Below are 14487 nucleotides of genomic sequence, written 5' to 3'. Positions count from 1 at the left end.
GGATAAAGGAAAAACACGACAGTATTAAAAACACAATGGAAATAAGCAAGATACAGCCTTCAAAATACACTTTGTATTGTGTAGAAAGAAAGCAGTAGAACCATTAACCATTGAGCTAAAGGACACATCTTAGTTTAAATTATGCTCTACATTTCTGGTTACTGTGCTCTTGTGCAGAGAGAACCTGCTGCATACTGGAGTTTATAATCACCTTCCTGAGGATGCCCTGTTGCTGTGCAGGAGATAAGTCAGACAAGTACTGGGATGTTGTGCCTCGAATAATCTGAGCCAGCTCCCTGGGGTTCATGCTGTGCAGTGACCAGGTGCCAATTCCTGTCACCAAGGCACCCATTTGGCTCACGTTATAAAATGATAAAACCTGCAGGGAGAACAGCACAAGCAAACAGGAGGTTTTCTCGAGAACAGCAGATATATTTCAAAGCAAAAGTCAGTAAATAAAGCAAAACTATTCTTGTTAAATACTTAAGACATTTCTTGCCTGGGAATGCATTTTCTGTGTCTGTCCGTGGAACAAACGCCTGAAGTTTCTTGGAAGTTCCTTTTTCTGAAACTTCAACCAGGACCTGATTCCTTACATTACAGTATATTTGAATATACAGCCTGGGATCTCTGATCATGCAAATTCTGCTTAGGGCAGTGACATATAATATATACAACTGCCAAATCCAAATATTCACTCTCTCTCTGTTACTGGAGAACTACTTTGAGATGTACAATCTTAGATGCTTTTATTTTATTTAAACACATTTTTCAGGCCACTAACTAAATAAAATTCTTGTACTAAACTTTTCAAAATCTACAGTTATTGTTGAGAAGAAGCCATTTCACTTTTAAAAACAGAAGGTAGGAAAGCTGTTATCAGAGGTACCTTTGCATAAGAGAGATATTTACTGGATAAAATCATAACTTGGCTCTTTGCCCACCCAGAGACTTGGTTTAATGTTGCAACAGCATTATGCACTGCTTCAGGTGACAGAGATTCCAGCTGACTTGAAGTTAGTCCAACCACAGCATCTGACAGAGATCCAAGGGTTTCATTCAATGTCTGGTTTTGCATGGCAATGTTCAGGAGCCGAGATTTGAGCTAAATCAAACAAAAAGAGCAGATTGGAAATAAAAATCTGCCAAGAACCAATTTCCATTACCACCCAAAACATTAACTGGAATCTCTGGAATAGGCATTGGCAAATATTCACACACTTCATAAAATTTCAAAAATAGAACCACAGTTGTGAAACGAATATGGAACAGGAGTATGAAACAGAAGGAGAAAAGAATGAGCACCCAAAATGGTCTTCTGTTCTTTGCATCCCCAAAAACTATTTTCCCTGATTTCTTAAGTCCCAATAATTTTTCACTCATTTCTTTCCTTATTTAAGAGGAACATCCATCCTCCTCTGCTCATAGGATTATGACAGGCAAGAAGGACAAACGTTGTACACACCTCATGAACCTTGGCCTGGAAACCTCTCAGCTGATTGCATTTAATCATTTGATGAAGCAGAGCTCGGGCCACAGCTGCATCCATCTGTTCCAGGTCATCATAAAAGCAAACCAACAAACCTAGCCTATAAAGCAGAAATTCATTAGCTCCCTCCTGACATAAAAGATGTCACTATTGGGAAACAGAAACACAGCTTGGTACCCTCTCCTTGTGATCACAACTCGAGCCATTTCTGTTTGTCAAGAGTGCCTCAACCTGCAGTGTTTAAAACCTAACCTGTAATGCACTGGCCTTTGTATTCAGCTGAATTCTGCCTAGATTGCTTGTGCTTGAGAATTTACCTGTGCTGGTTCCATTTGTCCATGGCTGGATTGTCCCAGTTAATGACTCCACTTCCCTCGAGGGCTATTACTAAGTCTCTAGAAGTGGCTTGCTGAGTTCTTACCTCCTTTGATTGGATGTTTTGAACTCTGAGTCCTGCTTGGATTTCACAAGCAACACAACCCATCTGTGTTTCAGAGCAGCAGCTGGGGCATGGCCTCTTTATCATTTTAGGATTAAACAAAGCCTGCTGTATTTCACATCGAACACAGGACTGGCCATTGGATGGAGACCTGCCCAGTTCAACACTGGTTAGGAGAAGGCACACTGAGGCTCACTGCCCACTTGTGCCAGCACAGCAGTCTGCAAGGCAGGGTTGTGAACTGAGCTCATTTTCCTTCCCAGTTTCCATGCTGTAATATTTAAGTCAACATTTCCATTAACCTCTGGAGTCACACCACCATGGGGAAGTGCCTGTTGTAGGTGTCCTTCTGGCTTAGACCTCATGCTTATTTACTGCCTTTACCTGCAGCCCTGCAAAGAAAGAGCTCGGAATTGTGTATCACCATGTCTGGACTTTGAACTATATAGTGATGGGGATGAACCAGTTCATTAGGAAGCTTAAGTCAATTCTCTGTCCCTGTAAATTCTCAGCTTTTGACTTCATAATTTACACAGAAGAAGAACCTCAAAGATATGGCCAAAGTCCAGCGTTCCTGCTACAGTCCCTGTTTTTTTGCAGTTCAATGAGACAGGCACAGGCAGAGTGTGGGCAGTAATGTCCAGATGTGAATCAAATCATCAGTGGAGAATGCTGCAGCACTACCACAAACTCAGTCAAATTCTGCAGCACAGAAAGGCTTTTAGTTCCTCCAATCCCTCAACAACAAACTGCCATTGACATAACAAAACACTGCTTCAGCAGCACATCTGAATTCATGGGAGATCATCAAACCAACATACAAATCAAAGAAACATCTATAAGAGCACTTTTATAACAAATAATTACATTCTGATGCATTATTGCATAGCTACAAAAAGCTCTTCATCTCCTTTGGGATTAGCAGAAATGAATAACACTACTTCTTAAAAGTAAAAGTGCATTTAAATCAACAGTATGGTTAAAATGAGTAACATAAACTAAGTGTGTTGTAAAAATGGAATATATTAAGGATTATGGAGCATGACATTTCTCTCATCTGTGAGAATGTGGCAGCTCTTGTGAGTGACAAAATAATTTTTAAGATTTCTGACATTGAAATTTAGAGCGTGGGCATAACTCTTCTCTCGCTTACTCCTCCGACAATGAGCAATGCTTCATGGAAGTCAGCGAGCTGCACTGGAGTAATGACAGCAGCTCTGAAGCCATAAAGCATATTCTCCATTAGTTCAAAACTCCAAGGTATCCCCCAAGGAGACCACAAATAATTTCAGACAGCATTGTCTGGGGACTAAATACATCCACTGATATGACAGTGTAAATGTAAATGTGGAGTGTAGAGCTTTCTCACGCTCGCTGCAGTTTATTTTGGTTTTTTATTATTGTTAAAGTTAGTTCAGTGCAGATTTGACAGCCCTGAAAATTTAGTTTCCTGCTTACACACCTAACATTCAAACATATTTAAGTATGGCTCATCTCTACCCTGCAGGACAAAGATGACAGCAGGGCAAGCTTTACACTGCTTCACTTTGTGCCTTCTCTGCTAACACTCATGCCAATTTAAACCCACCCACGTGCAGTCCGGGCTGGCAGGAGTTGAGATTTCCTCCTTCAGTCCTAACTGTTACATGATTTCCACCAAACACCTCCATGTTCTGTGATCCAAGCAGCCCAGACAGCTCATGCCCTGGCTGTCCCAGTTTATTTTATTGCTCTACAATGTGGTGGAGCTCTGACTGGGTGCCTCAGATACTGCTGCAGACTTCCTATGACTGCTACAGGCATCTCCTCACTGTGGAGCAGGAGACAAAGCATTAGCTAATTAGGCACACCACCAAAAATTCATAAAGTAGCAATTGTTCACTGTTGCTAAACAGAGCTGGATTTCAGCCTAGATTTTTTTGCTGGAATGAAAAAGCTGTGCTGTGCTATCAATTTCCATTTTCTTCTTAGTTGGTTGTTCCATCTAAACACAGCCATAAAAGAAAAAGCAAAGCAGCCTTGCCTGTAGATAGTTGAAGTGTTCCTCATATCAAATCCTGATGAGCTGATCCTTTCCAGGAGGGCCTGTGCAAGCTCTGGTGTGATATCATACACCATGTCCAACTGCTTTGTTGCGTTGTCGTAGCTGATGAACAGCCTGATCTGGCCAGCACAAACAAAACCACACATCAGCACTGTCAGACAGTGAATCCTATAAAGTGTGCGTCTGACACTCAAAATTAATTGAGCCTATTTGTGTTATAGAGAAAGGAAGATTTGGATAAACCAATATTTCTGAAGGCAAAGCTGAGAGAGTGATTTGAGTGATTCTCTGCCAAAATGTCATATAATTTGAGATTAATATATCATTGCTTCTTTTCAGTAGAAGACACAGAAGTCTGATACAGATACATAACTACATATTAATGACAGGCATATTTAAAATTAAAAATATAAAATTTTGTAAAGAATACATTTATATTTTCTCTTTATATTTTCTCTTTATGTTTAATTTATTAAAATATACGAAGCTACTTTTCATGTCTAGGTTTGCATTTGTGTTCATATTGTTTGTAGCTGACATCACTTGCCAATAATATATCCAACCACACGTTGTTACTTACTTCATTGAGACTAATTTTCAGAATTTCTTCTAATGGGAGATGGACCATGTATCTTCCCAAAATCCATAAGCTTTCTGCACTGACCCAAGAAGTTGATTCATTGAACTCTGTTTTGTACAAATAAATACTCACTATGAAGTTAAGAAAGTAATTACTTTTCAAATATATTGTATATTGTCATTGGTAAATAATTAAATTTACCTCCATTTGCTACATTTTAGCATAACACTTTCATGAGTCCATAATTTTTTTTTAATGAAAAAGAAATAGTCTTTCAGGTGTCTCAAAGTTTCTCATATAAAAACAATTAATGTTTTATGTTGTTGAAATAGAGAATGGATAAAGTGTAGGACAGGAAAAATTTACCCAAAAGTATTAAATATGGAGCAGTGTTTTTAAAATTCACTTTTCCTAATCAACTGCATTATTTAAGAACATCAGGAAGGCATGATACTTCATATATCTTATATATTGTTATTGATGATGCCACTTACTTCAGCAATATGCAATAGCAATAATGGAGAAAATGAAAAACTGTTCAAATACCTACATGGAAATAGCCTGACAAAAACACAAAACACTGCATAACAGTTAAAAAATGGCATTCATTTAGTAACACTCTCCCAAGGCTTGAAAATAAAATCAAGATCCAAATATCCCAGAGAAAAAACATATTTATGGACTCCATGGATACCCTGAGCCACTGTTTTCTCCAGGGTGTTGTCATTTGGATGGCTCAGCGTGTGACACCTCTGAACACATTCCTCGGCAGTGCTGATACTCACAACTCTGTTAAAATAAAATCATCAGTGCACTTTGAAGACTTTCCAGTGTCTGGAAAAAAACAGCTTGCATCTATCAGAAGCTGAAGGACTCCATTAAGTGATTTTTTGAAAACACAGATCTAAGCTCCTTAACTGAGACAAGATGATGATCCCAGCAGACCTGTCAGGCCTGTGTTTTTTAAAGTGATATTACCTCCCATTACCCAGAATATTACGAGAGTTGAAAGACACGACAAGAGAGCTAAAGACAAACCAGCACCATTTCAGGATGCTGACTGTGGCCTGTGGCAGAACAGACTTGCAGTTACCAGTCATGGCAGCTGTGATCTCCAAAAACTGATCCCTATGGTCCCAGTGCTACCAACATATAAAGGGAATAAATCACCCTCCTGCAGGACTGTTCCTGCACTCTGCTGTGGCCTGGGGAGTGCACATAAACATGAAGGAGCTTTAGACTTCCAGTCTGAGTGTGCCTGCCCAGGGCTGATGGTTCACAGTGCCACAACCAGCTGGGAATCACCCCACACTTGATGCCCTGGGGGTGGATTCACCACATCTGTGTTGCTTTTGGCATGTGAAACAGCAGCCAGGGAGAAAAAAGAGGTACAGAAACTCCCAGTCCCTCCCAAGCTGGGTGATCTTCCACAAATTGAGGGTTTGCCAATGCTTCAGACACAACCCAAGGTGATGCTGAGGGATTTTCCCAGGACTGCTGAGTAGCATCAGGCAAATTCTGCATCTTTGCTTCCCCAGCAATGCACTGGCACCAACATCACCTCACAGCAGTAGCAAGAACCTCCTCTCCACGACTTACTGGTTTTACTCTGATATTTTGAAATGGCAGGAGACCCAGGAGGCAAATTTAGCTCCACTGAAGCAAGTGGGCCTTTAACCTTTGATTTCTAGTGAGAGAGGAGGAACATACACATCTGTAAGGTCTAAATGCTCCCAGGACAGCTGTGCTGGGATGCTCAGTGAAGCCCAGGCACCAGCTCAGATGGTTCAGTGCCCTGCACAGCCCCCTTGTGGAGCCCATCCTGCCTGTCCCAGCTATGGAACAGCTGTTTCAGGCACATTAACCAGGCAAACAGATGTGCAAAAATGCATCCAATCAGGATTAATTAATTCTGGTTTTATCTTGTCCCTTTGCTGATTGAGTTGGTGCCATGTGCCTCCACAACATCTTGCATTTCTTTTGTGTTTTTAACCAGTGTAGTGGATAATGTATCCTGAGCCAGAGCTGTTTTTCTGGTCTGAACAGGAGTTCAGAAGAGAACAACACGCCTTGGCAGAACACCTGGCCACTGTATCCTATTTCAGACATAGAAACAGGACAGAGAGAAAAGACTAGAGTACTAGAAAAAGACTTTGTGTCTGGCTCTATGTAGAACAGAGGAAGAGCCCATTGGTTGGACTCAATGATCCTGGAGGTCTTTTCCAGCCTTAACAATAGAATGATTCTTCTCTGTAAGTTCAATCATCTTTGGAGAACTATTTGTCATGAGTAACAAACACATTATATTTACTGTGTTCTGCAGAAAAGGTATTCCAGACAGCTACTCTTACACAGACCCATGTTAACTGGGGAAACAATTCAGTACAATTGGACAGGCCTTTTGCTGAGTGCTTTTCTCTTATGATAAGCAAGAAGAAAACACTTTGTAACATACCACTCATGTTGTAAGATTTCTGTAGAATTTCCTTCATCCAGCCATAGAGAGCTCTCTGAGTGCTTGCTGAGGTTCTGTCATAGAGGTCCTTGAATAATGATGATCTAAGTGATACATGGGCATGTTAGTTCACTAGAGAGTTAACTATTCTTTTTTTTTCATGACACATGGACAAATGATTTTAGAAACAGCATTCCTTATACATAAGCAGAAAGCTGTATCTGGAAAACAGACCGAGACCATATAGCAACCTCTTGTTAAAGAGTCAGTAAATCCAACATAGTATTAATTGTGTCTGAAGAATAAATGGCTTACAAGTTTCTGAAAGCATCCTCCAGCAGAAGGTTTGGGAGACTCTCAACCACATCAGGCTGGAGATAGTTGACAGCTGACATACGCAGAACCTGACTCAGGATATCCACACAGTCCAGGGCACTCAGAGCCAGGAAGCATTTATCCAGTGTTACAAGGAACAAGGTCCTGTTTACTCCTGGGCTTTGAAAAATTCTCTCTCTAGTCTTGCCCCAGTCAAGAATAATATTTCCCATTTCCTGCAAGCAACAAAGTGTTAAATTAACATCTCTGATTAATTCAATATATTGCTCATTTCGAGGCTTGACAGAGAGCACTCTACAAAGAATATGATGCTGTTCTCATGAAAAACATCTGAAAAGTACTGGTTATTTGCATTACTTCATGTAATTCCTTTCTGGCATTGGGCAGAGACCAGTTTGAATTTTTTTATAAAACCCAGAAAGATATTTCAAATGGCTGATTAACAAAATTACTAATTTCACCTTCTTTAGCCATCTTGGCTCTTTTTACAGCCACCAACAAGAGGTTCTCCCTGAGAATAACTGGCCCTACCTACATTAGGTGTTACTGTAAGAGGTTGAACACTTCTCTGCAGATGAGTTTCTCTCTACTGATGGCAGTGAAAATCCAAATGACTGATTTGGACTTGTGGTAACTTTTAGACAATAAGAGTTAAATGAACTAAGTCTAACCTAAGAGGAGAGGGAGTCCTGGAATCCAATCCAAGCAAGGTAAGCAAGTGCAGGGCCTGCACTGTGAGCCCCCTAGGCTGTCCATTTCCATTTATCTGAACCACTGACAGCAGCTTTGCCTTTGCACAAGTGGAAACTCACTTACAAGATGCTCTTTTTTGCTGTTGAAGAGGTACTTCATTGCAGTTTGGAACTGCTGCTGATCAAGCTGTTGCAATTCAGACAGTAGTTGCCTGGGCTGGTATAAAAGGTTCTTCAGGTAACTTTTAATGGACATCTAAGTATAGAAAAATACATGTACTATATATAACACTCATACTATTGTACTTTTACTCCCTGAAAATCTGTGCTCAAGGAGAAGTGCTTAGCTCTGCATTGTCTGTGCTGCCAATGAACAAAATAACTATTCTCCACACAAACTGAAAACAAAAATAATTTAAATGCATTCTGAAAGACATTTTCAAGTCCTATTCTTGGCTTCATGAACAAGTTCTCTCGAGGGAGCTTTTTAACAAAGATGCCTCAGTTTCTCACGTCATAAAACAGGAGTAATAAAGCTTTTCTGCTTCACACAGCAGACTGTGAAAATGAGACTTTTAAAGAGCTAAAAAAAAGCCTAAAAAAAATCAGGTACCATGTGCATATGACTCAAAAAAGGGAAGGAAATGTGCAATTAGATGTGAGGAAAAGTCTCTACCAGGTCATAAGCCAAAAATACTCTCTCACACATCAAGCTGCATTACCAGTTAACAATCTCATGCTTATTTTGAAAAATTGAAGGGGAATCATAACATTGGAACAGAAATAAATGTAAGGCTCATTAGCAGCAAACTAGAGCAAAATTCCTTGTATTTCCTGACAGAATTATTTCAGAATTGGTTTTGAATTTGAGTTGCAATTGTCCTTTGCTGCCTTTGCTTAACTTGCATTGCCACCACCAAATATTAACACAGTTCCTTTATGCCTCAGGGTTGAGCCCGCTGAGAGCCTCAGGCTACCAATAAACCTGACAAAGGGAAGGGGCAGTGGCAGGAAAACGTAGGTGAGGATGAGCTGTGACAGCCACACATGGAGGTTGGGACAGGGTTCAAGCACTGTGGAGCTTCTGGGAATGCCTGAGGCTCAGGGAGGGCACAGCTGACATTTCCCTGTTTCAGTGTGTGTAGGGATGAGGGAGGGGCTCAGGTTTGATTAGCTGGGTACAGCCCCACTCAAAGCAGCTCATCACTAATCCTCAGCAGCAGGTGGAACAAACAACTCCTTCCTGCATCACTTCCACATCGATAATTTACAAAAACAGCATTGAGAGAAGCTTTAAAAGGTGGAGGCATTTTATAGGATGCTCTGGTGCCTCTCATTCCATAAGGAGAAGTGTGAACTGCAGCCAGTCAAACTCTGGGAGAAATCCATCATTTTCTGGGGAAACAGCATTTATATACACTCAACTCAGAAACAATGAGCACGAAAAATCCCAGTTCCTGCTTTGCATCAGAGGAAAAGCAAAAAAGGTTGTTATTATTATTTCTGCTTTGTATACTCCTGCAATCTTCAGGGAAAAAGACAACCTATTACTATTTCCTATTTAGCTGCTACACCGTAGATGTGTTAATTACCTCTATCATTGGCCACCTAGCTTTGGCTACAGAGATAGGCTGAGTTTTTTGAATTCCTTTTCAAATAAAATTTTTCATGCATCCTAAATGTCACAAACCTGGAGGCTGCTAAGAGTAAACATAACTTCCTGGGCATGAAAATATGCCATGACTTTTGTAAGCAGATCTGTTGTCCAGACATTAGAGCTGTAACAGAAAACAGGATAAAAAAATGCCAGTAAAATAATATAAAAAGTTAAACAGCAGATTACAAGAGTAAAAAAGAAAAAGAGAAACAAAGAGTCCAATACCATAATGACAAATGTATTCATTTTTTTTGCCTAGCCAGAGTAATAACTGATCTATTTAATGCAATGAAAATACATGGTTCAATGGGGAATGGAATTAATTAGGTTTTTTCCATCTAATTCCACAACCACCCACAATAAAGTCAATTTTCCAAGGTGTTGCCATTAGTACCACCACCAAGGCCTGTGCTTTCTGGCACCCCATAATGCCTGTTCTGATCTGCTTGCAGAAAGCACAGGGAGTGACTGCTGCCTCCCCTTCAGCAGTCACTCATTTCACTGTGTCTTCCTTACACAGCCACTGATTTTCTCAAACCACGTAGGAGTGCAATGGCCTTTGAGGCTTACACTGCTCTTTCAGATTTGGACAAATTAGCAAACAATTCAAAAGCCAGCAGGAGCTGGAGCATGGGGGGTGGAGTGAGACTGAAAGGAGGTGGACAGAAAGCTGGAACTGCACCTAATTTCCTTAAGAAGCCATTTGGACCCACGTGAGCAAAGTCAATTATCAAAACTTCTCAAAACTGCAGCAAGTATTTATTTTCAGCCTCATTGTATAATTTTTTTTCCTTTTCATGACAAACAGGTTTTTCCCTGTTAATAGGAAATGCTCCTCCCAGGAGACCTAAATCAAGTAATCATATATGCCAATTTCATTCCATCCATAATGTTCCAGTTTCTGTGGAAATGAAACAGATCATATCTGAAGTGCAAGACAGTATTGAAAAATCAAGATGGGGAGAGTAATACATTACCTTTGAAAATAAAGTATATCTAGGAGAGCTGCACATGAAAAATGGAACATAAAAATTATGGTGAGATACTGAGTTTTAGTTCATTTTAGAAGTGTACATGGGAACAACTGTGTACATTACCATTCAGATATTTCCCAGCTATTACTTCCTCCTAAGGAAAAATTACAAATAAACGTAGTAAATTATTTTTAGATTACAATATAAAATCTTAGTAGAGAGATTAAATAAAAATACTAACCACAGCTTTGTGTAACAATGGAGGCAAATCTGTAAAAGATTATCTGTTATTAGAAGTTAATTTAATGTATTATCAATCATGTTACACAAAAATACATTTCTTGTATGCAGTGATTATATATACATATATAGTTTCTTTGCAAACATTTACTGCAGTTTTGGTTAAATTTCTTTACAGAAAAACAGTGTGGGGAGGAAAGGCTATTCAATAACAATCAGTCCTGGTGAAATTCTTTGCTGGCATAGCTTCATGAAGCCAAGAGAGCAAAGACCACGGTCCCAGTTGCTAAACAGCACCTAATTTATTACACACAGCTTTTTCCATGCCACAAAATACACCCCTCACACAGGAGTTCTGGTCTTACCTTCAGAGTTCTGACTGCGAGTTATCTCAGCATGATTCATTGATATCAATAAGAAACACATCTTCAAAAGTCTGGACATTTCTTCTGGCGTTTTTTTGAATAAAAAGATACTTGGATTGAAAAGGAAAATAGGAAAATTGAGTCAAAAAGCAATATTCACCCCAAACTTTCGTGGTTATAAATCAGAGACAGCCTACGCTGTGGAGTACAGATAGAGATCAGAACAATCCAAAGCTGCTTGCTCCCAAGTTCTTAATTTAGATCTTTTTCTAGGATAGAGATATATTTTATGCAAACACAAGTCCACCAAGAGTGAGTGTGCAGCCAGATTTATCTCCCTATAGCAAGTGGCTCATTTAATTTTCTTCCTTGTAGAAAAAATTTTCTTCCCATTTATTTACCAAGTTACACGGCACCTAAATATTACTTCAATGCAGTTTTGTAAAAACAGACAAACAAATCCTTTCAAAATCAGATAAAAAAGAAGAAAAATTGAATGAAAAAGGAAATTATCAAGAAGCTTCATACAAACCCTAAGCTCTCCCTAGCTGGTTAAGCCTGCAGTATCACTGCACTGGTGTGAGACCCTCCATTTGCAGATCTCTGAAGTCAGGGATGGGCCAGCCTGGCCCTGGTCCCATGTCCCTGCAGGGTGCCCCAGGCAGGGAGGGGGAAGGGGCACGCCCCTTCCCTGCTGCCACATTTGGCAAAAAGGGAGAAAACGTCCTTACACTCTCCTGAAGCAGAGCAAAAGTCATAACACTTGGGAAACAGACCACTTCACCTGGATGGATCAAAGCCGTGGTCTTTGTGCTCACAAGTGTCCCACCAATGTTTCACCACCATCTTGGACATAGTTTGTGTGGAAAGAGATGTTTTGGTAGCTCTTGCTATCCCTGCTGCCCTGTGCTATGCAGCATAAAGATCACTGAAAGATAAACTGTCTGGAAGGGCCATAATGGGATACCCAGGGCTTTTTACTGGGTTGTCACTGATTCCCACCAGAAAAGAATTAGGTCTCACAATCGTCCAAATCAAAATGAATGTGTTGCTTTTGGCCCAGTTCTTGAAGCAAAATGATGTACACAGAAGTAATGCAATGGGGTGGAAAGGAAGCAAAGACTGGGCAGGTTTCACTCACACAGGAGTTTCTGCAGCCACATCCCCTCTGCAGCTCTGAGAGCCATCAGCTGCTTCAACTCACACTGCAGAGAGGATTTTCTGCCTCTGCGCCCTCAGCCTGAGAGTCACCACCCCCACAGGTAAAACAACTAATTAATCTGAGATATTAGACAATGCCTTGATCCACAGATTGCAGCTTCTTACACTGAGATTAGTTCCTGATTTAACAAATGACACAGAGGGTCCCACTGGCCAACTTGGCTCTGACCATAAAGAGACTTCGTTAGGTTTTGTCTCCCTTTCCCTCATTTCAAACGTTTATTTGCAAAACACTGAATTTCTGCATTTCTTTTTGTTGCTGAATTCTGTGCTCGCTCTCTCTTTTTTTCCCCCCAAAGTTCTCTGCCACGGCTCAAATTACATATCTGAATATTTGATAAATGACACTTTTTTCTGGACTTTTTAATCTCATGTACCAAGGTACTGTTTTATGAAAATATCTTTCAACAAGCCTCCAGCAATACTTCGGTCTATTGCACATACTTAACTCCAGTCTTGTAACAGGAGTGACTCAAACTGACAGATGATGAAAAATTTAAACATTAGACTTTAAGAAACTATCACCTCTGTCCTGTTCTTACACACACTGAAACTCCTTTCAGCTACTCTTTTGGGAGCGTCACAGTAAATGTCTCTCATTCACATGTATCTGGTTTCCCAGACAATGAACTTACTTGTGTTTGTTTCTCCCTGTGCCCTAATAATTTTGCAGTAAGGTTTGATTACTCTGCATAGGTTAAATCATGCTTCCAATATCAGCCCCGATTAGTGTATTCCAATTTATTCACTTTGATCAGGGAGTGTATTTTAATTAAAGCATGCTAACTTTATATACAAGGAGATTAAATGCTAAGGAAAGTGCTTTTTCATCCTGACTAACTCGAGTGGATAACCAGCAGGTGCACAAAAAGGTCTGCTGTCAAACAGCCCTGCTTGGCACGACAATCTGCGGGATGAAGGAGCTCGGTTTTTTGAGTAAAACAGGTCGGTTTGCAGTTCACAGCAACTTCCAGACAGTCCCGAACAGGCCGTGGGGATCTCCTGCAGATGCCGGGCAGCGTTTCCCCGGAGCTCACCGCATGCCCCTGCCGTGACGAGATCCAGACAAGGCACCCTCGGAGGGCTCCGCGCTTACGGGGACTCCTCCTCACCCACGCTCCTTCTCCTCTCACTCCCAGAACGGCCACCCTTCCATGTACAGAAATCCTACACATCTTATCACCCGCTCCGTGCAGTCGCTGCCTTATCTGAAGCTCGGTGACCAGAAGGCTGACCTCAGAAGCACAAGTCTTTGCCGATCAGCCCTCGCACTGCCGGCGCGCCCCTTCCCCTCGGCCCCGGGCTCTGAGGAAAAGCCCCCGTGCAGCGGCGGAGGGCGCTGGGATGGGGGAGAGAAGGCGGGAGAAGAGGAGGAGAGCGAGGACCCCAGAGCTTTACCTGGCCGCGCCGTGCGCTCCTCCGGCCCGCACTGCGGAGCGCGGCCCTCAGCGCCCCGAGCCCGGCACCGCCCCGCGCCCTCAGCGCCGGCCGCCCTCAGCGCCGGGCGAGCTCCCGGGCCGGGGGCGCGGCCCCAGGGCGGCCGGGACGGGACACTGCTGTCCCCAGGGAAGAGAGCTCGGCAGGCTGTGCGGGGGAAACAGGGGCCGGGGCTGCCCATCGCCCCGGCCCAAGCAGGGGCAGGGGGCTCTGGGTTCCGCGGAGTGTGAACTGACTGTACCGGGAACGCACCTGGCAAAAGGGGGCTGCGGTTTTGAGGGATTAAGCTGTTCCAACTTTGCTTTGGAAGTTTCTGGCTAAATCGCGTGCTTGCACAGCATCTTCTTCGTCCGGTGCAACACACCCAGTCCGCCCTGACGGAACACAGGAGTCCAGCCGCTCTCCGGGGCAAAGCCTGCCGTCAGTGAGGGCACTGGAGTGCGGCCTCGGTGGACACTGTCACCCACAGCAGCTCAGCGACAGCCGAAGGACAAGGCACGACTCCCAAACCCACAGTAAGGAATTTGGAATCGCAACACTTGTTCTCTCAGATGGCAT

General features: G+C 42.0%; 1 protein-coding gene across 1 annotated transcript in view; it reads right to left on the bottom strand.

The window, feature by feature from the left end:
* The window catches only part of OTOA (otoancorin), a 34964-nt gene extending 23587 nt beyond the window's left edge, over positions 1–11377 (bottom strand). Inside the window, exons 1-13 of the mRNA XM_066329669.1 lie at positions 11272–11377; positions 10908–10936; positions 10790–10820; positions 10670–10697; positions 9726–9813; positions 8160–8291; positions 7323–7558; positions 7008–7111; positions 4553–4659; positions 3952–4091; positions 1466–1589; positions 890–1105; positions 212–379 (exon numbers count right to left, since the gene is read on the bottom strand). Of these exons, the coding sequence (XP_066185766.1) occupies positions 212–379; positions 890–1105; positions 1466–1589; positions 3952–4091; positions 4553–4659; positions 7008–7111; positions 7323–7558; positions 8160–8291; positions 9726–9813; positions 10670–10697; positions 10790–10820; positions 10908–10936; positions 11272–11350 (1482 nt within the window). The 5' untranslated portion in view covers positions 11351–11377. The remainder of the gene's footprint in view (positions 1–211; positions 380–889; positions 1106–1465; positions 1590–3951; positions 4092–4552; positions 4660–7007; positions 7112–7322; positions 7559–8159; positions 8292–9725; positions 9814–10669; positions 10698–10789; positions 10821–10907; positions 10937–11271) is intronic.
* Positions 11378–14487: the final 3110 nt, after the last annotated feature.

Source organism: Sylvia atricapilla, chromosome 15 (assembly GCF_009819655.1).
Source record: "Sylvia atricapilla isolate bSylAtr1 chromosome 15, bSylAtr1.pri, whole genome shotgun sequence".
NCBI lineage: Eukaryota > Metazoa > Chordata > Aves > Passeriformes > Sylviidae > Sylvia > Sylvia atricapilla.
The sequence above is the reverse complement of the archived record's forward strand: the minus strand, read 5'-3'. Positions and strand labels throughout refer to the sequence as shown.